Source organism: Chiloscyllium plagiosum, unplaced genomic scaffold, assembly GCF_037043375.1.
Source record: "Chiloscyllium plagiosum isolate Xiang-an unplaced genomic scaffold, Cpla_swu_hap1 HiC_scaffold_42, whole genome shotgun sequence".
Lineage (NCBI taxonomy): Eukaryota > Metazoa > Chordata > Chondrichthyes > Orectolobiformes > Hemiscylliidae > Chiloscyllium > Chiloscyllium plagiosum.
Genome location: NW_028270180.1, coordinates 44,332 through 70,562, shown reverse-complemented (window position 1 = coordinate 70,562; position 26,231 = coordinate 44,332). Strand labels below are relative to the sequence as shown.

The window sequence follows — 26,231 nt, the reverse complement described above, 5'->3', positions numbered from 1 at the left end:
TACTCATCTTCCACTCTCTTCTAACAGCTTGTAACTGCTGGATATCTGAAGGGCCGAATATCCTTGAATGCTAACCCCTGGCTCCCTAAAACCCTAACCATCCTGTCCCTGATCACAGTCCAAGGTTGAATTACCTAGCTAGAACAGTGTGACTGCCTCCTGGAGCAAAGTGTTCTGACAACTTACCCCTTAGCTACATCCAACAGTGCAACATCCAAAGCTTAGACACTAGCTCCCCAACTCAGATCCAAAGTTGCTTGATCTGTAAACACTTGCTACAAATCTGTTCATTTGGATAATCTTGATATCTAACATCGTCCACGTGCTACACAGCAACACAGAGCCTGTGTTGCCATTACTATTAAGTTTTATTTAAATTATTAAATAATTGCTCTAGTAGCCCTGCTCTTTGCACATGAAGAATCCCCCATTCTTTACACATCATTGTTATTATGTTTTGACACCACTATCAATTTTATACTTAACAAATTATTTTTAAGAAAATAAAAGGAGAAAAAAGAGACTAGAGACCTAAGCACAACATAAAGACCTTACTTTTACTTCAGTGACTAAAGATACTTATCAATCAGCTATTTTCCCTGCATTTGTGTCAAGTTATAGTTTGTGAGGTCACTGCCACTGGTCTCACTGCAGGTAGATCTCTTGATCCACGACTTTTATTCTCTCCTGCTTTCCTCATGCACTGTTGATCTACACCTTTTAATCTCTCTTGCTCACTCCTTTTTCTGGAAACATTACTTTTTGCAGTAAACTTTATTAAAGCACCTCTTTCCTTCCACTGAGTTTCCACTTTGAACCAAATTCCTAGATTCACTCACTTAAGTTGTGTCTGCCGTGGGATTCTGATATTTTGAATCTGGGGACTGTCTGTTGTCCCAGATGTGGACACTGTTCTCAGTGGTGCTGCTGGGACTATACAGTTATCAGGCAGCTCTGTGAGGTGGACTGACTCCCAAATCAGGCAGAAGTCCTGTCACAAGCCAAGTAACATTCAAATAAAAATGGAATTGTTGTGTATTTGCTAACATTGGCAAGGATGATTCCCCACTAATATTTTAAGTGGTTGGTCTGGAACCCACACCACCCAAAGAATGCAGTCTTCTGAGATATTTATGACAATATGAAGTGAGTCTAACTAGTTTATTTTCTAACAGATCCTTCAACTCTTCACACCCTTGCATCAGTTGTCCGAATCTGTCTCCGAATAGTTCTTGTACCTACCAGCTGATTGAACCCCTTTTCTTTGTCTATCCCACATACTCCTGTACAGCTCAAACTCATCTTCCCTCAGTATCCTTTGTTCCCACAAATATAAAACTAGCTTCTGCAATTTACAGTTAAAATTCCTGACTCCTGGACCACTATTGGTAAATCTCTCTGCAATTGTTAACAACCCTTACATTCTTTCTCAAGTGTAGTGACTAGAATCGATTGAATACTGTAGTTGTGGCAGAACCAGAGCTTTATAAATATTCAGCATAACCTCAGTGCTTTTATACAGTTTGTATTTATGAAGTCTAATCTCCCATGTTTTACTTATTATGTCTGCCACCTTCAAAGATCTATGCTCATGAACCCCCAGTCCGTCTGTCTTTGCATACTGTTTAAACTGTGCCATTACCCTATATTTATTCTCCTTACCCCTTGCCAAAGGCATCACTTTGCACTTCTCTGTTAAACTGTGTCTGCTGTTCTATCTCCATGTCCTTTTGCAGTCAATTAATGTCATTCTCACTGCTTGCAGCACACTTCCAATTTGGTATTTTCAGTAAATTTTAAAATTTTATAAGAGCCCTATTAATCATGACTTGCTGCTTTCTATCCTTACAATTTTTTAAAATCCAAACTGACACTGTTCTATTTCGTCAAGCTCTGTTTTGTTAACAAGCCTTTTTATGTGGAACTTTGTCAGAAACTCTTGTAAAATCCATATGGACAAGATTAATTGCAATTTCTTCATCAAGCTTCTATATTTCTTCATCAATAGACTGAATTAAAGTGATCAAGTACAAATTATCTTTTCCAAACAAACATAGAGCATGCTGGAGAAACTCAGCAGAGCTGAAAGCACCTGTAGAGACATAAACCATTTTGAGTCCGGTATGACCCTTCCACTAGAGGCTTTGACTAAACACTGATTAAGTCTGGTAACTTCAGAATTTAAACTTAAGTTTACAGTTTAATGTAAATACAAATGTAAATTACAAACAAAATTAGATTTGTACTAATTATAAATCTTGACTTTTTTACCTCAGAACTGCAAGCACTCAGTCCTAGCTCTGAACATTATGCAGAGATTAGATTCATTGCATCCTATATTCTTTATTGTTCAATCCATTGCTATATTACATTTTATTCAACATTGCACCTGTTATGAAATCCATTTCCAGCATTCTGTGAGAATGTAGCCTTAATGGTGCACACTCAGTTCCAAAGATGCTATATTCGACTATTCCAAAATGTTAATAACATTCAATTGTGCCCAGCAGTAGGAGAGTGGTTTATTTCAAAGTTTTCAATAGGTCATTCAGGTTTGAAATGAGTGAAGAGGAGTTCAAATATTACAGTCAATAAATAAGACACAGAAGCAGAATCCATGTTAAGAGTAGCCCAGTTGGCTGTACTGCTGGGAAGGCAGCTGACTTTATTGTGGAGAGGACTCAGTGAGGAGTCAGGAGAAGCTAAATAGCCCTGAGCTTTTAAAATCTAGAAAGCGGCAGGGACAGACCACTATAAACACCGGAGGAAACATCAAAGAAGCGCTTCGCAGGAGGCTCCCAAGCACTGATGATGTCGCCTAGCCAGGGGACGAAACGTTTGCAACAAAAACTTCCAGCTCGGCGAACAGAACCACAGCAACGAGCACCCGAGCTACAAATAGAACATGGAAGAATACAGCGCAGTACAGGCCCTTTGGCCCTCGATGTTGCGCCGATCCAAGCCCACCTAACCTATACTAACCCACTATCCTCCATATACCTATCCAATGCCCGCTTAAATGCCCATAAAGAGGGAGAGTCCACCACTGCTACTGGCAGGGCATTCCATGAACTTACGACTCGCTGAGTGAAGAACCTACCCCTAACTTCAGTCCTATATCTACCCCCCCTTAATTTAAAGCTATGCCCCCTTGTAATACCCGACTCCATACGCGGGAAAAGGTTCACACTGTCAACCCTATCTAACCCCCTAATCATCTTGTACACCTCAATCAAGTCACCCCTAAACCTTCTTTTCTCTAATGAAAACAGCCCCAAGTGTCTCAGTCTTTCCTCATACGATCTTCCTTCCATACCAGGCAACATCCTGGTAAACCTCCTCTGCACCTGTTCCAGTGCCTCCACATCCTTCCTATAGTATGGCGACCAAAACTGCACACAATATTCCAGATGCGGCCGCACCAGAGTCTTATACAACTGCATCATGACCTCAGGACTCCGGAACTCAATTCCTCTACCAATAAAAGCCAGTACGCCATATGCCTTCTTCACAGCACTATTTACCTGGGTGACAACTTTCAGAGATCTGTGTACATGGACACCAAGATCCCTCTGCTCATCCACACTACCAAGTATCCGACCATTAGCCCAGTACCCCATCTTTTTGTTATTCTTCCCAAAGTGAATCACCTCACACTTAGCTACATTGAATTCCATTTGCCACCTTTCTGCCCAGCTCTGCAGCTTCTCTATATCCTGCTGTAACCTGCCACATCCTTCCTCACTGTCAACAACTCCTCCGACATTCGTATCATCCGCAAACTTGCTCACCCAACCTTCTAACCCCTCTTCCAGGTCATTTATAAAAATGACAAACAGCAATGGTCCCAAAACAGATCCTTGCAGAACACCCCAATGACGGCACTCCATGAAGAAACTTTGCCATCAACTACTACCCTCTGTCTTCTTCCATCCAGCCAATTCCTAATCCAAACCTCCAACTCACCCTCAATGCCATATCTCCGTATTTTCTGCAGTAGCCTACCATGGGGAACCTTATCAAACGCCTTACTAAAATCCATATATACCGCATCTACCGCTTTCCCCTCATCAATCTCCTTCGTCACCTTTTCAAAGAATTCAATAAGGTTTGTGAGGCACGACCTGCCCTTCACAAAACCATGCTGACTATCCTTGATCACATTATTCCTATCCAGATGTGCATAAATCCTATCCCTTACAATTCTCTCTAAGACTTTGCCCACAACAGAAGTGAGACTCACCGGCCTATAGTTACTAGGGTTATCCCTACTCCCCTTTTTGAACAAGGGAACCACATTTGCTATCCTCCAGTCTTCTGGCACTACTCCTGTAGACAAAGAGGACATAAAAATCAAGGTCAATGGCTCTGCAATCTCCTCCCTTGCTTCCCAGAGAATCCTAGGATAAATGCCATCAGGCCCAGGGGACTTATCTATTTTCACCTTTTCCAGGATTTCCAACACCTCTTCTCTACATACCTCAAAGCCATCCATTCTACTTATTTGTGACTCAGTATTCACATCGACGACAATGCCCTGTTCCTGAGTAAATACTGAAGAAAAGTATTCATTCAGTGTCTCCCCAATCTCTTCCGCCTCCAAACGCAACTTCCCACTACTATCCTTGACTGGACCTATTCCTACCCTAGTCATTCTTTTATTCCTAACATACCTATAGAAAGCCTTAGGGTTTTCCCTAATCCTACCGACTAAGGACCTTTCATGTCCCCTCCTTGCTGCTCTTAGCTCTCTCTTCAGGTCCTTCCTGGCTACCCTATAACTCTCAATCGCCCCAATTGAACCTTCACGTCTCATCTTGAGATAGGCCGCCCTCTTCCATTTAACAAGGGATTCCAATTCCTTATTAAACCACGGCTCCCTCGCACGACCCTTTCCTCCCTGCCTGACAGGTACATAATTATCAAGGACACTCAATAGTTGCTCCTTGAACAAGCTCCACATATCATTTACACTCTTGCCTTGGAGTCTACTTTTCCAAGCCACACATCCTAAGTCATGCCTCACCGCATCATAATTTCCCTGCCCCCAGCTATAACTCTTGCCCTGTAGTACACACTTATCCCTCTCCATCACGAGAGTAAAAATCACCGAATTATGGTCACTATCCCCAAAGTGCTCACCTACCTCTAATTCTAACACCTGGCCTGGTTCGTTACCCAGAACCAAATCCAGTATGGCCTCACCTCTTGTTGGCCTGTCTACATATTGTGTCAGGAAACTCTCCTGCACACATTGAACAAACACTGACCCATCTAACGAACTTGAGCTATAGCTTTCCCAGTCAATATCAGGAAAGTTAAAGTCCCCCATAACAACCACCCTATTACTGTCACTCATCTCCTGAATCACCTTCCCTATCCTTTCTTCAATGATTCTAGGACTATTAGGAGGCCTGTAAAAGACTCCTAACAGGGTGAGCTCACCTTTCCTATTCCTAACCTCAGCCCAAACTACCTCAGATGGCAAGTCCTCATCCATCGTTCTTTCCACCACTGTAATACTATCTTTGACAAGCAATGCCACACCTCCCCCTCTTTTACCCCCACCTCTGACCCTACTAAAACATTTAAATCCTGGAACCTGCAACAGCCAATCCTGTCCCTGTTCTAGCCATGTTTCCGTAATAGCCACAACATCGAAGTCCCAGGTACCAACCCACGCTGCAAGTTCACCTACCTTATTTCGTATACTTCTTGCATTGAAGTATACACACTTCAAGCCACTTTCCTGTTTACAGGCACCCTCCTTTGAAATTGATGCCATGTTCCTAACCTCCCTACACTCCAGGCCCTGCACCCTGAAGCTACAATCTGGGTTCCCATGCCCCTGCAGAGTTAGTTTAAACCCCCCCCAAGAGCACTAGCAAACCTCCCCCCAAGGATACTGGTGCCCCTCAGGTTCAGGTGTAGACCATCCTGTTTATAGAGGTCCCACCGTCCCCAGAAAGAACCCCAGTTATCCAAAAACCGGAATCCCTCCCTCCTGCACCATCCCTGTAGCCACGCATTTAAGTGTTCTCTTTCCCTATTCCTCGAATCTTCGCACAAACTTTGAATCTAGAAAGCAATTCCAGGAATTAATAGGTAGCTCAGTGTTGGAGTCAGGACTCTGACAAGTCCAGAGAACTGAAAATGTGGAAAGGTTGCTGGCTGTGTGTTGGGGAAAGCTGGGAAGGGATCAGAAGAAGTCTGCAAGCATTAATGCTTCAGTGTAGCTGATAGAATGGGGGAGGGGGCTTGAAAAGCGGACAATCAGTATATGCATCATGCAGCTAAGCAAGATTTGAGCTTGGTGACGGGGAAGAGATCCAGGCAGAGCTAGCAACTCAAGATTGGAATTTTGCTTGTGAATGAATACTGTATTAGAGTCCAGGAGCTTAGTCATAGAATGAAATCATTGAATCTTACAGTGCACAGAGAGATCCTTCAGCCCATCGAGTCTGCAACAGCCGTCTGAAGAGATTCCCAAACCGCTCCCCCATTCCCATAACTCTGCATTTACCATAGCTAACCCACCTAACCTGGACACTATGGGGCAATTTAGCATGGCCAATCCACCTAACCTGCACACCTTTGGACTGTGGGAAGAAACTGGAGCACCTGGCGGAAGCCCACTCAGACACAGAGAGAATGTGAAAACTCCACACCGACAGTTGACCAAGCATGGAATTGAACCTGGGACCCTGGTATTGTGAGGCAGTTGTGCTAACCAGTGAACTACCATGCCACCGCCTCGGCTCCCTACCCTACAATTTTTTTAATCCTAGGATTAGAGGATGATCAACAACAGGAGTGGACTTTGAGGCAGTCTATGATGATGTTGTTCTTGAGAGAGAGTTTCAAGGCCAGATCAGCAAAAATGAAGAGTTCTAAAACTTCTGTGAGGTTCAATGTTTTGATCACATTTGTTAATTTGAAGTGTGCTGTGGGGCATTCAATCACTCTCTATTGCCCATATATACCACGTGTTAATTCTGGGTGCTAGGAATATGTTGTACAGGAATTTATATATTATTATTTACTGTAACATTGGATAATAAAGTGGATAGCTGTTTTTTCACAGAGTTTTCTACAAACCAAACTGTTTTTGTCAGTTGCTATGACTGCTTTGGAGATGAAAGATTTATCCCTGAGTAAGTTTCATAAATTAAGGCTAGACTAATTGCATTGGCAGAAAAGTTGGAACTCGAGTCAAAAGCTGAGGCTAAGCAGAAATAGTAAAGATAACAGCACAGTATCCTAGATTGAAGAAGTCAAAACCAGGCAGAACAGAGCTTCAGTTGGGTTGAATTCATTTGCAGATGAAGCAGCTTGAAATAGAAAAGAAAATGAGAAAACTTGAGCTTGAAAAAGAGAAGCAAATGTTTGAATTTGAACTGCAGAGACAGAGGTTGGCAATAGAGGAAAGATATCAGCAGAGAAAATTTCAAAGAGAGAAAGAAAACATGAACTGACTGCAGAAAACTTAGGGGTATATGGTTTACGGGAAACTGGCCCAGTCAGTAGAAATAATAATCTGGAGAATAAAAATGAAGTTAGAAAACCAGTATGTTTTCACTGCCATAAAACTAGGTATGTAAAAGCAAACTGTTACTGTGGAATTGGAAACTGGTGGGAGTAATATGAACACTTGAGCATTCAGAAAAGTCAGGATTGGTGAAGGAAATGAGCTTTAAAATAGTGACAGTGGCATACGTGAAACATGTTCCTTCAGAACCTACTAGAATGGATGATGTGGCTCACAATAATCAAGGGGATTCTTCTTTGATGCAATCATAATGAGTCAGTTTGCAAGAGGTAGTGGAGATTTTGGTTTTAAGGACAAGGTGATTCCTTATACTTCCAACAGCACAAGTAAACAAATTGATATTTGAGAACTACTCGGGCAATCACTCATATATGTTGGCTTATGAAATGATATGTGCTCCAGATAGTTTGATAAAATAGGAAGTATTAATAGCTTGGCTGTATGGAATTTATGAAGTAAATTAGAAGATAGTATTGTTCATGTGGGAATTGTACCTAGTTTATCTCTTGAAATGATGGGTTTTAGCAATGTTTTGACAAACATGGAATTTTTTGCAAGTCTGAGAGTTTAAAAACAGACGGTTAAGGTGTTCAATCACAGTCTATTATCCATATTTATAAGATTTTAATTCTGGATGTTAGAAATAAATTATCCAAGTATTATAGATTATACTGTTCTAACATTGTGTAGTAAAGTTTGTTACTCTTTGTTAAAAGCCATGGCATTTTGTGGCTGTATTTTCTTAGTAAGTCTTATGGTTGTTGCATTTAGTTTACTTTAAAGAAAAGTTACTGTTCCCTTGATCTGTGCATAAATTTGGTCTGGAATCTCAACACTCAAAAGTGGTGCTGCAGAGTATAACCTGGAATTCAGTCCAGTGTTGCACTGAAGTCTTTTTGAACTAATTCTGTACTTTTTTTATTTTTTATTTTTTGACTTATTTTTTATTGCATGCTATGAGTTCAGTCTAGTTCTGCATGTATGCTTTGGGTTATGTCAAATTCCACAAAAAACATTTTGGGCTTCAATCTACTGCTGAACTATAATTTCTTCCTGAACAAATACAGTAAAAATGTATCCTAATCTGATATCTGGAATATTGAAAAATGACTAATTCTCAGGCTTGCGTTTGCTAGTTAATAGTGTCATAGACAATAGACAAGAGGTGCAGGAGTAGGCCATTCTGCCCTTCGAGCCAGCACCACCATTCATTATGATGATGGCTGATCATCCTCAATCAGTATCCTGTTCCTGCCTTATCCCCTTGATTCCACTATCTTTAAGAGCTCTATCCAACTCTGTCTTGAAAGTATCCAGGATGAAGTAGTTTCTCCTCAACTCTGTTCTAAGTGGCCTACCCCTTATTTTAAAACTGTGTCCTCTGGTTCGGGACTCACCTATCAGCGGAAACATGCTTCCTGCCTCCAGAGTGTCCAATCCTTTAATAATCTTATAGGTCTCAATCAAATCCCCTCTCAGCCTTCTAAACTCAAGCGTGTACAAGCCCAGTCACTCCAATCTTACAACGTAAGATAGTCCCGCCATTCCGGGAATTGACCATGTTCTATGTAGCCTTTGCACAGCTCAGAGATTTAAACAAACAAAGAAATGAGAATGATATTGAAATTGTATGCAAATTTGCAGGTCTCCTGACGAGATACTGACTTGTACAGTGCAAGGTTTGTCCATCGCAGACTCTCACCTGGCTGAACTGGAGGGGGATACACTGCACTTGTACGGGTTTGGTGCACTGGAGTCTCTGGATCGCAGCTGGGGTGTTCAGGCAGCTGGGACTGTCTCAACTGTCTCCTTCATGTTCATAGACTTTGATGAGATTGCAGCAGTGTTACCACGATTAAGGATTAAGTTTCCAAATATTTTGGTAAGGATATTCCCACAGTTATTTCAGTGATATTCCTACTGAACTGTTAGATTTTAGAAATAAAAGTAAAGTTTTGGAAATAATGTTTTGGCCAATATTGGACACATGTAACAGTGGTGCTGCTCAATTTTGTTGTCTCAAAAGTGATAACTCAGTCATTGTGGTCACATATTATTGTGATCACTCTCAGAAAATGCTGATTCATTAATCTGGATTTAATGCAGCCACTGCTGTGGAAAGCTTGGTGACTGGATCTACCTACTCACAGAACTGACTTATAGTGGAATTCAAATTAACAATACTGGAAAGACTCAGCAGATTAGACGGTATCTATGGAGAAAAGGAGGCCTTGTCATGCACTTGGTTGTGTACCTGTCTCTAAACCAAAATTCAGGGCTGAAGTCTTGAAATGCCCTATTCTCCCAGAATTAAGCTACTTGTATTTCACTTGATGACAGCAGTCGTGTCTAGATTTACATACAATATACTAATTTTATAATTGTTTTGACAGCACTTAAAGTTCCAAGATACAAATCTTCACAAGTTGCAGCAGTTTAATGCTCTAGCACTGGGCCGCCGATTAGACCAGCTCACTGTGAGTTCTCAGGGAAACCCAGTGGTGAACTTCAGCCTTTGGAAATACTATGTCCTCTTCAGGCTCAACCATTTCTGTCTACAAAAAATAAATGATATGGAGGTAAGCATTCAAATACTAGAATTCTACTTATTGGTTTGAATTTGGCTTAATTACTTTGCCAAATACCATGCATAGCTTTATAATTTGTACTTGGATTCTGATCAAATAATCATGCTTGTCCCCCACTATCAATTTCTGGGAGGAGGGGTGGGGTTACCATTGACAAAAGCAGAAGTGGACTCACCATATAAGTACAGTGGTGACAATAGCAGGTCAGAGACTAAGAGTACTGCAATGAGTAACTCACTTCCTGAATCATCAAAGCTTTTCTACCATGTACAAGGCACAAGTTAGGAGTGTGATTGAATACTCCCCAGTTGCCTGGATGAAGAAGCTTGACATCAGCCAAAACAAAAGCAGTCTGCTTGATTGGCATCACTTTCACCAACATTCAGTCACTGCATCACTGATAATCAGTAGCAGCAGTGTGTACTGTCTACAGATGCATTGCAGAAAATCACCAAAGATCTTTAAATAGCACCTTCAAAACCCATGATCAATTCCATCTTGAAGGAGAAGGGCAGCAAATACATAGGAACACACAAACCTCAAGTTCTCCTTCAAACCACTCACCATCCTGACTTGGAAATGTATCACTGTCCCCTCACTGTCACTGAGTCAAAATCTTTGAAATCCCTCCTTAATGGCATTGTGAGTTTACCTACAGCACATAGATTGTAGCAGTTCGAGAAGGTAACTCACCACCACCTTCTAAAATGCATTAAGAGTGTACAAGAAGACTTTCTTATTCAATATGTGAACATACCTACTACAGACGGAGCAATACAAGACCTTCTGTTAGGAAATATGGCAAGACAAATGTCTGAAGTGTCACTTGGTGAGTACTTTGGGTTAAGTAATCATAATTCTAATAGTTTTAAATTAGTTCTGGAAAAAGGATAGAACTGATCAAAAAGTTAAAAGTTCTAAATTGCGGTAAGCTCAGTTTTGACAGTATTAGACAGGACCTTTCAAACATTGATTGGGGATGCCATCTGCAGGTAAAGGGACGGTTGGGAAATGGGAGGCTGTTAAAAATACGATTACAAGAGTTCAGAGGTAGTATGTTCCTGTCAATGTGAAGGGCAAGGCTGGTAGGTGTAAGAAATGCTGAATGACTAGAGAATTTGTGACTATGGCCAAGAAATAAAAGTAAACATATGTCAGGTACAGACAGACTCCGCAGAAAGAGTATAAGGGCAGTAGGATTATATTTAGAATCATAGAATCCCTGTGGAAGCAGGCCATTCAGCCCATTGAGTACACACTGACCCTCTGAAGAGCATCCCATCTAGACCCATCCCCACTGTATCCTCATAACCCTACATTTCCCATGGCTAATCCACCTAGCCTGCACATCCTTGGACACTATAGGCAATTTAACACGACCAATCCACCTACCTTACATACCTTTGGACTGTGGGAGGAAACCGGGGCATCGGTTGAGTTGGTTAAACGGTGTAAACAGAACTCAAGCTTTTCAGCTTGAGCATAATATGTTATGTGAAGTCTACTTGTTTAAACAGGTCAGTTCTTGTTGAAGTGGGTCATCTTGAAACATGTCCTGCTGGACATCTTTCCACACACTACAGTTGTAGTTTATGCATCATAACTCATTAGGTGTGAGAATTGATAATGGCACAACAAGCAAGTAGTGATGGCAACAAGATAGCTTCAGTGAATAGTGGGATTAGCAGCTTCTTGCTTCGTCCAAAATAGATTAATTAAAACCAATAACAACAGATAGACACAGCCGAAATAGACAGCACAGAGTCAGAAAGAAGGATATTTGTTGCAATTTTGATAGTTGATAACATCTGCTCAGATTGTGTGATCGCAGTTGTAGTCCATTTTCCACCATCCTCCATCCAATGCGTTTCCAGGCTCCAAGGGTCAGGAGCACGATCAGCTTCTCCCACCAGGGCCTGATTATCCAGACACATTCTGCAACCAGGCAGCTGTTTTAAAAAACCGCACGTTGCTCAAGACAATCTTTCAATCCCTGGGATGAGGTGAGGAATGGGAGAGGAACAAAACGGAATTTGTCGCTTTTTTAAATAAGACTTAAGAAAGAAATCAGGAGACATGGATATCTTCAGCAAATAGAGTTAAAGAAAATCCAAAGAGATTTGTTAAGTACATTGAGGGCAAAAGAGTAATTAGGGAGAGAATAGGGCCCCTTAAAGATCAATGTGGCTGTCAATGTTGGAACAACAGGAGACAGGTGAAGTTTTAAACAAATATTCTGGATCAAGATTTACTGTGGAGAAGGACATAGAAGCTAGGGTACTTTGGGAAATAAATAGTGATGAAAAATGTGGTGCTGGAAAAACACAGTAGGCCAGGCAGCATCTGAGGAGCTTCAGGAAAGGGCTTATGCCCGAAATGTCGATTTTCCTGCTCCTCGGATGCTGCCTGGCCTGCTGTGTTTTTCCAGCACCACATTTTTCAACTCTGGTCTCCAGCATCTGCAGTCCTCACTTTCTCCAAATAAATAGTAATGTCTTGAAAAGAGTTCTTATTACAAAAGAGGAGGTGCTGGAGGTCTTAAAACGTATAAAAGTAGATAAATTCTGGGTCGTGATAAGGTCATAGAGTCATAGAGATGTACAGCACGGAAACAGACCCTTCAGTCCAACTCGTCCTTGGCGACCAGATATCCCAACCCAATCTAGTCCCACCTGCCAGCACTTGGCCCATATCCCTCCAAACTCTTCCCATTTTTATACCCATCCAGATGCCTTTGAAATGTTGCAATTGTACTAGCCTCCACCATTTCCTCTGGCAGCTCATTCCATCTATGTACCACACTCTGAGTGAAAAGTTGCCCCTTAGGTCTCTTTTATATCTTTCCCCTCTCACCCCAAACCTATGCCTTCGAGTTCTCGACTCCCCCACCCCAGGGAAAAGATTTTGTCTATTTATCCTATCCACACCCCTCATGATTTTATAAACTTCTATAAGGTCACCCCTCAGCCTCCAATGCTCCAGGGAAAACAGCCCTAGCCTACTCAACCTCTCCCTATAGCTCAAATCCTCCAACCCTGGAAACGTCCTTGTAAATCTTCTCTGAACCCTTTCAAGTTTCACAATATCTTTCCGATACGAAGGAGACCAGAATTGCACGCGATATTCCAACAGTGGTCTAACCAATGTCCTGTACAACCGCAACATGACCTCCCAACCCCTTTATGGGCGGCACGGTGGCACAGTGGTTAGCACTGCTGCCTCACAGCGCCGGAGACCCGGGTTCAATTCCCGCCTCAGGCGACTGACTGTGTGGAGTTTGCACATTCTCCCCGTGTCTGCATGGGTTTCCTCCGGGTGCTCCGGTTTCCTCCCACAGTCCAAAGATGTGCAGGTCAGGTGAATTGGCCATGCTAAATTGCCCGTAGTGTTAGGTAAAGGGGTAAATGTAGAGGAATGGGTGGGTTGCGCTTCGGTGGGTTGGTGTGGACTTGTCGGGCCGAAGGGCCTGTTTCCACACTGTAATGTAATCTAATCAAGTAATCTAATCAAGTACTCAGTACTCTGACCAATAAAGGAAAGCATACCAAACATGTTCTTCACTATCCTGTCTACCTGCGACTCCACTTTTAAGGAGCTATAAACTGCACTCCAAGGCCTCTTTGTTCAGCAACACTCCCTAGGACCATTAAGTGTATAAGTCCTGTCCTGATTTGTTTTCCCAAAATGCAGCACCTCACATTTATCTAAATTAAACTCCATCTGCCACTTCTCAGCTCATTGGCCCATCTGATCAAGATCCCATTGTAATCTGAGGCAACCTTCTTCACTGTCCACTACTCCTCCAATTTTAGTGTTATCAGCAAACTCACTAACTATACCTCTTATGTTCATATTCAAATCATTTATATCAATGATGAAAAGTAGTGGATCCAGTACCGATCCTTGTGGCACTCCACTGGTCACAGGCCTCCAGTCTGAATAACAACCTTTCACCACACCATCCTCTGTCTTCTACCTTTGAGCCAGTTCTGTATCCAAATGGTGAGTTCTCCCTGTATTCCATGAGATCTAATCTTGCTCACCAGTCTCCCATGGGGAACCTTGTCGAACACCTTACTGAAGTCCATATAAATCACATCTACCACTCTGCCCTCATCAATCCTCTTTGTTACTTTTTCAAAAAACTCAATCAGGTTTGTGAGACATTATTTCCCTCGCATGTCAGGTGTTTCCCAGAACTCTGTGGGAAGCTAGGGAAGAGATTGCTGGTCTCCTTGCTGAGATATTGGTATTATCAACAACCACGGGAAGACTGGAAAATGGCTAATGCAGTGGTACTGGGAACTGAAAGCCGGTGAGCCTTACGTAAAAGATAAATAAGTTGTTGGAGGGGATTCTGAGGGACGGGATTTACATGCATTTGGAAAAGCAAGGGCTGATTAGGGTTAGTCAACATGGCTTTGCACATGGGGAATTGTGTTTCACTAACTTGATTGAGTTTTTTTGAAGAGGTGACAAAGAAGGCAGAGCAGTGGTATTGTCTATATGGACATCTACCACATGGTAGACTGGTTAATAGGGTTAAATCATATGGGAGCTAGCCATTTGGATACAAAATTGGCTTGAAGGCAGGAGACAAAGGGTAGTGGGGGAGGGTTTTGTTTTGGACTGAGGGCCTGGGGGCTGGGTCAACTTCTTTTTCATCATTTATATAAATTATTTGGATATGAATATACATTAATAATCAAGTGGGTATAGTAAGTTTGCAGATGACACCAAAATTGATGGTGTAGTGGACAATGAAGAAGATTATTTCAGACATCTTGATCAGATGGGCCAGTGGCCAGAGGTGTGGTAGTTGGAGTTTAATTTAGATAAATGTGTGTTGCTCATGGTCCATTCAATGGGCAATTGGAATCCCATTACCATTTTGGCATTGGACAGTAATAATTTGTAATTCTATAAGATTATGAGACACAGGAGCATTTTGTTGCGTTTTGTTAAGACAAACCAGGGCAGGAGTTATACAATTAATGGCAGGGCCTGGGGAGTGTTGCCAAACAAAGAGACCGAAGGGCGCAGGTGCATAGTTCCTTAAAAGTGGAGTCATGGGTAGACAGGGTGAAGGTGTTGGCCTTGCTTGCCTTAATTGGTCATAACTATTGATTATAGGACTTGGGATGCCATGTTGCAGCTGTTCAGGACATTGGTGAGGCCACTTTCAGAATAGCGTATACAGTTCTGGTCACCCTTTTATAGGAAGAATATTAAACTTGAGAGGGTGCAGAAAAGATTTACAAAGATTTTGCTGGGACTGGAGGATTTGAGTTATATAGACAGGCTGAATAGGCTGGGCTATTTTCCCTGGAGCATTGGAGGCTAAGGAGTGACCTTACAAGAGTTTTGAAAAATCATGAAGAGCATGGATAGGATGAATAACCAAGGACTTTTTCCTAGGCTGTGGGAGTCCAAAACTAAAGGGTATAGGTTTAAGGCAAAAGGAGAAAGATTTAAGAAGGACATAAGGGGCAACTTGTTCACACAGAGGGTGATGTATATATATATGGAATGAGCTGCTTGAGTAAGTGGTAGAGGCTGGATCAATTACAATATTTAAAAGGCATCTAGATGGCTACATGGGATGGGTTTAGAGGGATCTTGGCTAAATGCTGGAAAATGGGATTTGGTCAGATTGGGATGTCTGGTTGGCACGAATGAGTTGGACCAAAGGATCTGTTTCCTTGCTGTATGACTCTATGATTTATAACTCGGGATAGGCAATCAATGCTGGCCAGCCAGTAATGTCCATGTCCTATGAGTGACAAAGCAAAATCAGGACATGTGCCACAATTCTACTTGAAAATAATAGTCTTGTAATTTTCAGAAGGCATGAAGAGAAATCACAACTTTTCTTTTTCGTATAAATTTATATTCTCTTCATAATTCTCCTGTTCATTTAAAAAAGATGAATGCTCATCACTGCCAGACTGTTATTTACAGAATTAGCTGTAACTTTGTGCAACTCAAATCCAACTAGTGTATTAACAACTCTTTAGCTCATGGAGACTTGGCCTACTATTATGATTCTAAGCTGCCAAGAAAAGTTCTAATTTCTACGAAAGCCAACAAAAGAATTGTCAAAACATTTAAGATTCTTTGGAAATATGACAGGGTTGATGCGGAAAGGCTGTTTCCCTTTGTGATGGTATCAGCTCAGATTATTACTGTCACCCACTTAAGACAGAAATGAGGATGAATTTCTTCTATCAGGCTAGTGAATCTGTGGAATTCTTTAATATAGAGACTGTGTCATTAGCTATATTCAAGACTGAGAGAGACTGAGTTTTGAGCAGTAACGCTATCAAGGTTTATGCGGAAAAAGCAAGAAAATGGAGTTGAGGATTATTTGATCAACTATGATCTCTGAATGGTGGAACAGATTTAATGGGATAATGGCCAACATCTGCTCCTGTGTCTCATAATCTTATGGAATTACAAATTATTACTGTCCAATGCCAAAATGATAATGGGATTCCAATTGGCCACTGAATGGACCATGAGCAACACTTAAACCACCACAGCCATTTTGACAAGGGTAATCAATGTACCTCAGTAGAAACCAATCTGTCACATTAAAAGAATCTGCACTTGTTGAATTGTTTAAGCAAACGGTGTTGAATTCTGACTTAAGTAGCTGACAACATAAGGAGCAGAGCAACATCAATGGCAGAGCAACTCCAGGCCATAGGGTTATGAGTGTATGTGAGAGTGTGTATGTGTGTGAGTGTGAGTGTAAAGGGGTATAGGTCTGTGAGAGGGTGCATGTCGGAATGTATGTGTGAGCATATGCGAGAGGGTCTGCGTGAGTGTATGGGTCTGTAGGTGTGTGTGTGTTTGTGTCTATATGTGTTTATAGTGCAATGAGGTCACCTGTAGTGTGACATGAAGCCAAGATCCCGATTGAGGCCATCCACATGCACACATGCACATATACGTTTGTGGGGTGAATTTGTACTTGCAGAATTTTAAAAGATGAGAGACTTAACAAACAATCCATGTCTTTTTCAATACATAATTTCAGTTACATCACACTGTAAACTTTTGCTATAAATTCTGTGTCTTATTTCCACAACCACCTGATGAAGGAGCAGCGCTCCAAAAGCTAGTGCTTCCAAGTAAACCTGTTGGACCTAGTGTTGTGTGATTTTTAACTTTGTATGCTCGAGTGTGTGAATGGAGTAGTGAACCAATTCTTTGCATTTTGAGTGTTTTATTAAATGAGCCCTACCTTTGATTTCACCTTGAGGAATTTTGAAGTGGTATTATTTCTAAAATTGAAACTCAAAAACAACCTGTGTTTGGGAACATCCTTTGGCATGCCTCGGTAAGTGATGGGATAAAAAGGGAAAGGTGTAAACAATCGAATACATTGCTAACTCAGGCTTAAGAAAGGAAAAACAATACTAATTTATGTTCACCTCCATTCCCCCTTTGTCTGTTCTTAGTGGGTCATAACTATGGAATCGTACAACACTGAAGAAGGTAATTCGTGCCATTGTAATGGTAAAATCGTCCTAGTCTAAGTGAACTATAGGGCACCATTCTGAGTGGTACTTTAACCTGAGGGTCACCATGCCCCCGGTGAAGTGAGCAACTGTACCATTAATTGTCCCAGCTTTTTAAAAGAGCCATTAACAAGCCCATTGTTGACCTGGATAAGCACCGTCAGCCTGGTGCTGTCCCTGCACAGTTCTTGACATTACCCCAGATATGGCAGATGGGAAACAAGCTGAATAGGCAGGGGCCTGTAGGTTCTGGTAGGTGGTGACATGGGACTTTGTCTTCCAATAGGACCAGCAGCAGCATCATCCTTGGCGGCCCCTTGCAAACAAGGATGACTGACTTCCACTCTCAGGGTGAATAGACAATAGACAATAGGTGCGGGAGTAGGCCATTCTGCCCTTCGAGCCTGCACCACCATTCAATATGATCATGGCTGATCATCCTTAATCAGTATCCTGTTCCTGCCTTATCTCTTTTAGAACAGAGATGAGGAGAAACTTCTTCACCCAGAGAGTGGTGGCTGTGTGGAATGCTGTACCCCAGAGGGCAGTAGAGGCCCAGTCCCTGGATTCATTTAAGAAAGAGTTGGATAGAGCGCTCAAGGATAGTGGAATCCAGGGTTATGGAGATAAGGCAGGAACAGGATATTGATTAAGGATGATCAGCCATGATCATATTGAATGGTGGTGCAGGCTCGAAGGGCAGAATGGCCTACTCCTGCACCTATTGTCTATTGTGAGTCTGTCGGTGGCTGTGCAAACCGATGGGGCTTTCACAGACTGTTATATTTGAGGCCGAAGATGGTTATGGTAAGGGGTGAATGAGGCATTGAAGTGACAGTGTGCTCATTATGTTAATTCTGCCTAGCCTCCACTTTTTCCCAATGGTAAGTCTCGAGGCCCTCAAAGCCTTCCAGGGTGCTCCTCCTCCACTTTGTACTGTCTTGAGCCGGTGATTCCCAGGTTTCTGTGGAAATGCTGCACTTCACCAGTGAGACCTTGAGGGTATTATTTATGCACTTCCTCTGTCCACCTGGGTCTCGTCTGCCGCTTTGGAGTGGGAGTAGAGCACCTGCATGGGGACTCTCGGGCTAGTCATGCGGATGATATGCCTAGCCTATTGCAGCCGATCAAGGGTGGATTATTTGGCATCAACAATGGAAGTAACACCACCAGACAATGCCAGCTGGTCCAAGGTTACCTCCTAGGTTAAAACCATTTGAAGGAAAAGAACTATAGCAGAAGGCCATCCTCCTTCTGTACTCTGCAAGGCTAGGTTCCACCATCTTCTCTCTAATACCTCATTCTGACTATTTCTCTGTTTTTTCATCCACATCGCACTATGATTCATGCTGTTGTGGTTCTGTTCGCTGAGCTGGAAGTTTTTGTTGCAAACGTTTCGTCCCCTGGCTAGGCGGCATCATCAGTGCTTGGGAGCCTCCTGCGAAGCGCTTCTTTGATGTTTCCTCCGGTGTTTATAGTGGTCTGTCCCTGCCGCTTCCGGTTGTCAGTTTCAGCTGTCCGCTGTAGTGGTTGGTATATTGGGTCCAGGTCGATGTGTTTGTTGATGGAGTTTGTGGATGAATGCCATGCCTCTAGGAATTCCCTGGCTGTTCTCTGTCTGGCTTGCCCTATGATAGTAGTGTTGTCCCAGTCGAATTCATGTTGCTTGTTGTCTGCGTGTGTGGCTACTAAGGATAGCTGGTCGTGTCGTTTCGTGGCTAGTTGATGTTCATGTATGCGGATTGTTAGCTGTCTTCCTGTTTGTCCTATATAGTGTTTAGTGCAGTCCTTGCATGGTATTTTGTACACTACATTCGTCTTGCTCATGTTGGGTATCGGGTCCTTCGTTCTGGTGAGTTGTTGTCTGAGCGTGGCTGTTGGTTTGTGTGCCGTTATGAGTCCTAGGGGTCGCAGTAGTCTGGCAGTCAGTTCCGAGATGCTCCTGATGTATGGTAGTGTGGCTAGTCCTTTTGGTTGTGGTATGTCCTCGTTCCGTGGTCTTTCTCTTAGGCATCTGCTGATGAAGTTGCGCGGGTATCCGTTTTTGGCGAATACCTTGTATAGGTGTTCCTCTTCTTCTTTTTGCAGTCCTGGTGTACTGCAGTGTGTTGTGGCCCTTTTGAATAGTGTCCTGATGCAGCTTCGTTTGTGTGTGTTGGGGTGGTTACTTTCATAGTTTAGGACTTGGTCTGTGTGTGTGGCTTTCCTGTATATTCTTGTAGTGAATTCTCTTGTAGATAAAGGCAGAATGACGGTCATCCTAGATAAATCTGATTACATCCAAAAAGCACAACAACTACTTGAAGATACCAACACCTACCAAAAGAGGGAGTTTGACCCCACCCCACAGCTCACCAATAGGATAAATAACTAAGGAATCTACAAAAAAACGGACAGATAACCAGAGCCGACCTACAAAGAATGAAACCGGAAAGCAACAACACCCCCAGATTCTATGGATTACCTAAAGTACACAAACCAGACATCCCACTCAGACCCATAGTATCACTACCAGTCATACAAACTGGCCAAAGAACTACAACAGAAACTGAAACACCTGGTCAGCGGATCCAAACACTCTATACAATCAACACAGGACTTCTTGGACATCATCAGAAATATACACATAGACAAAGAAGAAACCATGATATCATTCGACGTGACGGCACTGTTCACTTCGATTGACAAAACCCTAGCCAGAGAAACAATAGCCAACCTACTGGACATACAGAACAGAAAACAGGACGCTGAACCTATCAACAAAGACGGCATACTTAAACTACTGGACTTGTGCCTCACAACACACTTCACATTCAACAACCAGATTTACGAACAAATCAACGGAACACCCATGGGATCACCAATCTCGGGACTCATAGCAGAGGCAGTTATGCAAAGGTTAGAACAAACAGTCCTACCACAAATTCAACCCAAACTCTGGGTCAGATATGTCAATGACACGTTTGTAATCATTAAAAACACGGAAATAGAAAAAACACACCGGATCATCAACGCCACACTCACAGGAATCCGATTCACGAGAGAAGAAAAGGATAGCCAACTCCCATTCCTAGACGTGATGGTACAGAGAACACCAGACGGAGAATTCACTACAAGAGTATACAGGAAAGCCACACACACAGACCAAGTCCTAAACTATGAAAGTAACCACCCCAACACACACAAACGAAGCTGCATCAGGACACTATTCAAAAGGGCCACAACACACTGCAGTACACCAGGACTGCAAAAAGAAGAAGAGGAACACCTATACAAGGTATTCGCCAAAAACGGATACCCGCGCAACTTCATCAGCAGATGCCTAAGAGAAAGACCACGGAACGAGGACATACCACAACCAAAAGGACTAGCCACACTACCATACATCAGGAGCATCTCGGAACTGACTGCCAGACTACTGCGACCCCTAGGACTCATAACGGCACACAAACCAACAGCCACGCTCAGACAACAACTCACCAGAACGAAGGACCCGATACCCAACATGAGCAAGACGAATGTAGTGTACAAAATACCATGCAAGGACTGCACTAAACACTATATAGGACAAACAGGAAGACAGCTAACAATCCGCATACATGAACATCAACTAGCCACGAAACGACACGACCAGCTATCCTTAGTAGCCACACACGCAGACAACAAGCAACATGAATTCGACTGGGACAACACTACTATCATAGGGCAAGCCAGACAGAGAACAGCCAGGGAATTCCTAGAGGCATGGCATTCATCCACAAACTCCATCAACAAACACATCGACCTGGACCCAATATACCAACCACTACAGCGGACAGCTGAAACTGACAACCGGAAGCGGCAGGGACAGACCACTATAAACACCGGAGGAAACATCAAAGAAGCGCTTCGCAGGAGGCTCCCAAGCACTGATGATGTCGCCTAGCCAGGGGACGAAACGTTTGCAACAAATACTTCCAGCTCGGCGAACAGAACCACAACAACGAGCACCCGAGCTACAAATCTTCGCACAAACTTTGAATGATTCATGCTCTACAACTCTCACAAATGCTGTAAATCTTCCCATCTCGCTCTCATCAAACCCAACCTGTGACATTACTAGTGCTAGGAACACAGAATCAGAAATAGTCCATTCAGTCCGTCAAGCATGTTCCACCATCCTGTGAGATCATGGCAGATCAAACCTGCCTTTGGCCTATATCCCTTAATCCCGTTGCTTAACAAAACTTTATCATTTCAGATTTAAATTTAACAACTTATCCAGTATCAACTGCTACTTATGGAAGAGAGTTCCAAACATCTACCACCCTTTGTGTGGATAAGTGTTACCTAGCAACTCTTCCAAGCAATCTGACCCTAATTCTCAGATTATGACCCTTAGTTCTTGAATCCCCAATCAGTAGAAATGGTTTATCCTTATCTACCCTGTCTCTTCTTGTCAACACCTTGAAGACTTCAGTCAGATCACCTCCTTAATTTACTAAATCCTCGAGAATTTAAGCCTAATTTGTATAATCTCATCTGATAACCAAATCACTGAACTCCAGATATTGTTCTTGTAAGCCTATGTTGTACTGCCTTCAGGGTCAGTATGTCCTTCCTAAGATGTGGTGGCCAGATCAGCTCACAGTGCTCCCACTCCTCCAATCGCAACAAGGACAGAATCCCTCTGGTCCTCACCTTGCACCACACCAACCTCGGGAGACATTACATCATCCTCTGACACTTCTGCCACCTGCAAACAGATCCCACCAGTAAGGATATATTTCCCTTCCCACCCCTATCTGTGATTCAGAGAGACCATTCCCTCCGGGACTCTCTTGTCAGATCCACACACCACCCACCTCTGCATCTTCCCCTGCCACTGCAAGAAGTGCAAAACCTGCGCCCACACCTCCCCCCTCACCTCCATCCAAGGCCCCAAAGGCTCCTTCCACATCCAACAGAGATTTACCTGTACTTCCACACGTCATCTACTCTATCAGTTGCACCTGATGTGGTCTCCTCAATGTCGGGGAGACAGGATGCCAACTTGCGGATTGTTTCAGAGAACATCTCTCAGACAAACCAACTCCAGTGTTTGAACACTTCAACTCCCCCTCCCACTCCACAGTACATGCAGTTCCTGGGCCTCCTGCATCCCCAAACCGTAACCACCCGACACCTGGAGGAAGAACGCCTCATCTTCCACCTTGGGACCCTGCAACCACATGGGATCAATTTCATCAGTTTCCTCATTTCCCCTCCCCCCACCTTACCTCAAACCCAAGCCTCCAACTCAGCACTGCCCTCTTGACCTGTCCATCTTCCTTACCACCTTTCCGCTCCACCCTCTCCAACCTATCACCTTCTCCCCCACCTTTATCTACCTATCACATTCCCAGCTACATTCCCTCCCAACCCCACACCCCTCTGGCCCACAAGCCTCATTTCTTATAATAGGTTTATGCACGAAACATCGATTCTCCTGCTCCTTGGATGCTTCCTGACCTGCTGTGCTTTCCCAGCACCACACTCTTGATTCCCAATAGCCCTTCCTGATGAAGGGCTTTTGCCCGAAACGTCGATTTTGCCTGTCCTCGGATGCTGCCTGAATTGCTGTGCTCTTCCAGCACCACTGATCCAGAAGAAGGTTTCTAGCATCTGCAGTCATTGTTTTTACCTCCCAATAGGGAGTATCCAAGGTTTTGTACAACTGCAGCATAAATTCTGTATTCTTATACTCCAGTCCTTTTGATAGAAAAGCCAACATTCCATTAGTCTTCTTGATTGTTTCTGCATCTGTTTGTTACAGTTTAAAAATCCATGCACCTGAATTCTCAGATTTCTTTGGATATCCACAGCATTTAATTTCATACCATCTCGAAGTTAACATGGTCTATTCTTTTTCAGCCCAAAATGGAATACCTCACACTGGCATTGAACTCCATTTGCCACAGTTTTGCATAGTTTATCATTACCTGGCCTCTCTGTGGCCTCCTCATTCATTCGAGATAGCTGTAAAAGCTATGGAACTACGATTCCATCTCCTGTAATACATGTCTCCCTCTTTCATTCAGGAGAAAAGTTGCCCATAATAAGGCAGAAAGACACAAGAAGATTGTGGGCTGTCAACATTCAGTTCCTTACCCTTTATGAGAACAAAACCCTGACTCTGATCATGAGCAGACTGTGGACTGGTTTTGGAGGCTGCTCTTGACTAATTGTGCCTGGACTCCTGAGTGAAGATTGTCTCCCTTAATTTTACTGAGGGCAGCTGACAATTCTGATGAGCTTCTTAGCATTGTGTCTGTGCTAAATGGCAAGGCAAGACAGCATTATTATATGCCTGCTATCTCTGGTTGAAGGTGAAAATTTTAGGCAGGGATATGAGATTCCAGGTAGGCTCAGAGTGATTGACTGCTATGGTAGTGAGTGAAAGACCTGGAGCTGCAGCCTGGTCCAGTCCATGAGTTGTGTGTGTGTGTTCCTGAGCACACAGTCTCCCTGCTGCAGTATTTCATTGATCATTACCGATGCAGCAGTGAAATGCAGAAACATCTGTGATTCCATCTGAGATGTGCCATGAGGGTTCTTAGAAGCTGGCGCATGTTGGATGCCAGTGTTCTTGGAAAAGTGGTGTATGTGGCTAGTGCTCATGGAGTATGCCCTGAAATGGTGATGCGTTAGAAAGTTTTGAAAAGATTTGTACCTCAGGTTGAGGTTCTGTTTGTAGGTTTGCTTGCTGAGCTGGAAGGTTCATTTTCAGACGTTTTGTCACCCTACTAGGTAACATCTTCAATGGGCTTCCGGGCAAAGCACTGCTGATAATTCCTGCTTTCTATTTATATGTGATGTCATTTCCTGTGATGATGTCATTTCCTGTTCTTTTTCTCAGGGGGTGGTAGATGGGGTCTAACTCAATGTGTTTGTTGATAGAGTTCCAGTTGGAGTGCCATGCTTCTAGGAATTCTCGTGCGTGTCTCTATTTAGCTTGTCTTCGGATGGATGTGTTGTCCCAGTTGAAGTGGTGTCCTTCCTTATCTGTATGTAAGGATACTAGTGAGAGTGGGTCATGTCATTTGTGGCTAGTTGGTGTTCATGTATCCTGGTGGCTAGTTTTCTGCTTGTTTGTCCAATGTAATGTTTGTTACAGTTCTTGCACAGTATTTTATAAATGACATTAGTTTTGCTTATTGTCTGTATGCAGTCTTTCAAGTTCATTAGCTGCTGTTTTAGTGTGTTGGTAGGTTTATGGGCTACCAAGGTGCCAAGGGGTCTGAGTAGTCTGGCAGTCATTTCCAAAATGTCTTTGATGTAGGGGAGAGTAGCTAGGGTTTCTGGATGTGTTTTGTCTGCTTGTTTCGCCCGGAGGCCCACTGAAGATGTTTCCAAGTCGGGTGATGAAACGTCTGGAAATGAGCCATGCAGTTCAGCGAGCAAGCCTACATCCATGTTGGTACGTTGTTTACAAAACCTGGGCATCATTTGGAGCAAGACTCGAGAGCTGAATCAGCCAGGAACTTACTCTGGTTACCTTGCTACAGTTTCTCAAATTTGAACTTCATAGTCAGAATTTGGTGAGATGTTGAAATATTAACGAGGTGAGTTGGTCTGTTAACAAGGTGTTTAATAAGCTGGGTAAGTGAAGCACTATATTCGGGCAGTGACTAAATGGGAAACACTACACGGATAGTGTGTCTCACTTGTCCTCTTCCTCTATCAAAAAAAAGACTCTGTACAGAGGGTTGGTAAGTTAAGATTTTTTTCTGTCTCTTTTGGCAATTTAGAGCAGAGGGAATGGAAGCTAGGCCAATTGAATGCTCCTCTTGCAGGACGCGGGAGGTAAGGGTTAGCACTCGTGTGTCTGTGCTAACTTCACCTGCGAGAAGAGCACCCAAATCCAGCTCCTCACAAACCGCATAAGGGAGCTGGAGCCAGATGAACTTCAGATCATTTGCGAGGCTGAGGGGGTGATAGAGAGGAGTTATAGAGGAGTAGTCACATCTAAGTTGCAGGATGAAGATAGCTTAGATGACTGTCAAGAGAGGGAGAGGGAATAGGCAGACAGTGCAGGGATCCCCTGTGGCCGTTCCCCTCAGTAATGTATACCACTTTGGATACTGTTAAGGAGAGATGACTTACCCGGGGAAAGCCACTACGGCCAGGCCTCTGGCACTGAGCCTGGCTCTGTGGCTCAGAAGGGAAGGGGAGAGGATAAGAGAGTGATAGTGATAGGAGTTTCAATGGTTAGAGGAACAGACAGGAGATGCTGTGGTCGCGAACGAGACTTCCAGATGGTATGTTCCCTTGCGGGATCCCAGGTCAGGGATGTCTAAGATCGAGTCTATAGGATTCTTAAAGGGAAGGGTGAGCAGCCAGAAATCGTGGTGCACATCAGTACCAATGACATAGCTAGGAAAAGGGATGAGGACCTGAAAAGTAAATGTAGGTTAGATTGGAAGCTAAAAGGTAGGGTGAACAGAGTAGTAATCTCAGGATTGCTACTGGTGCCATGTGTTAGTGAGATTAGGAACAGAGTGTATGTGAAGCAGAATACATGGATGCAGAGCTTGTGTAGGCGGGAGG

The 26,231-nt window shown here is 43.2% G+C and overlaps 1 protein-coding gene across 6 annotated transcripts in view; it reads left to right on the top strand.

Moving 5' to 3' along the window:
• Positions 1–26,231, top strand: part of lrrc49 (leucine rich repeat containing 49) — a 274,354-nt gene that overhangs the window by 208,987 nt on the left and 39,136 nt on the right. For all 6 annotated transcript variants that reach the window (XM_087982207.1, XM_043680302.2, XM_043680301.2 and 3 more), the window contains 2 exons: positions 9,194–9,431; positions 9,943–10,128. In XM_087982207.1, coding sequence (XP_087838333.1) covers positions 9,194–9,431; positions 9,943–10,128 — 424 coding nt within the window. The remainder of the gene's footprint in view (positions 1–9,193; positions 9,432–9,942; positions 10,129–26,231) is intronic.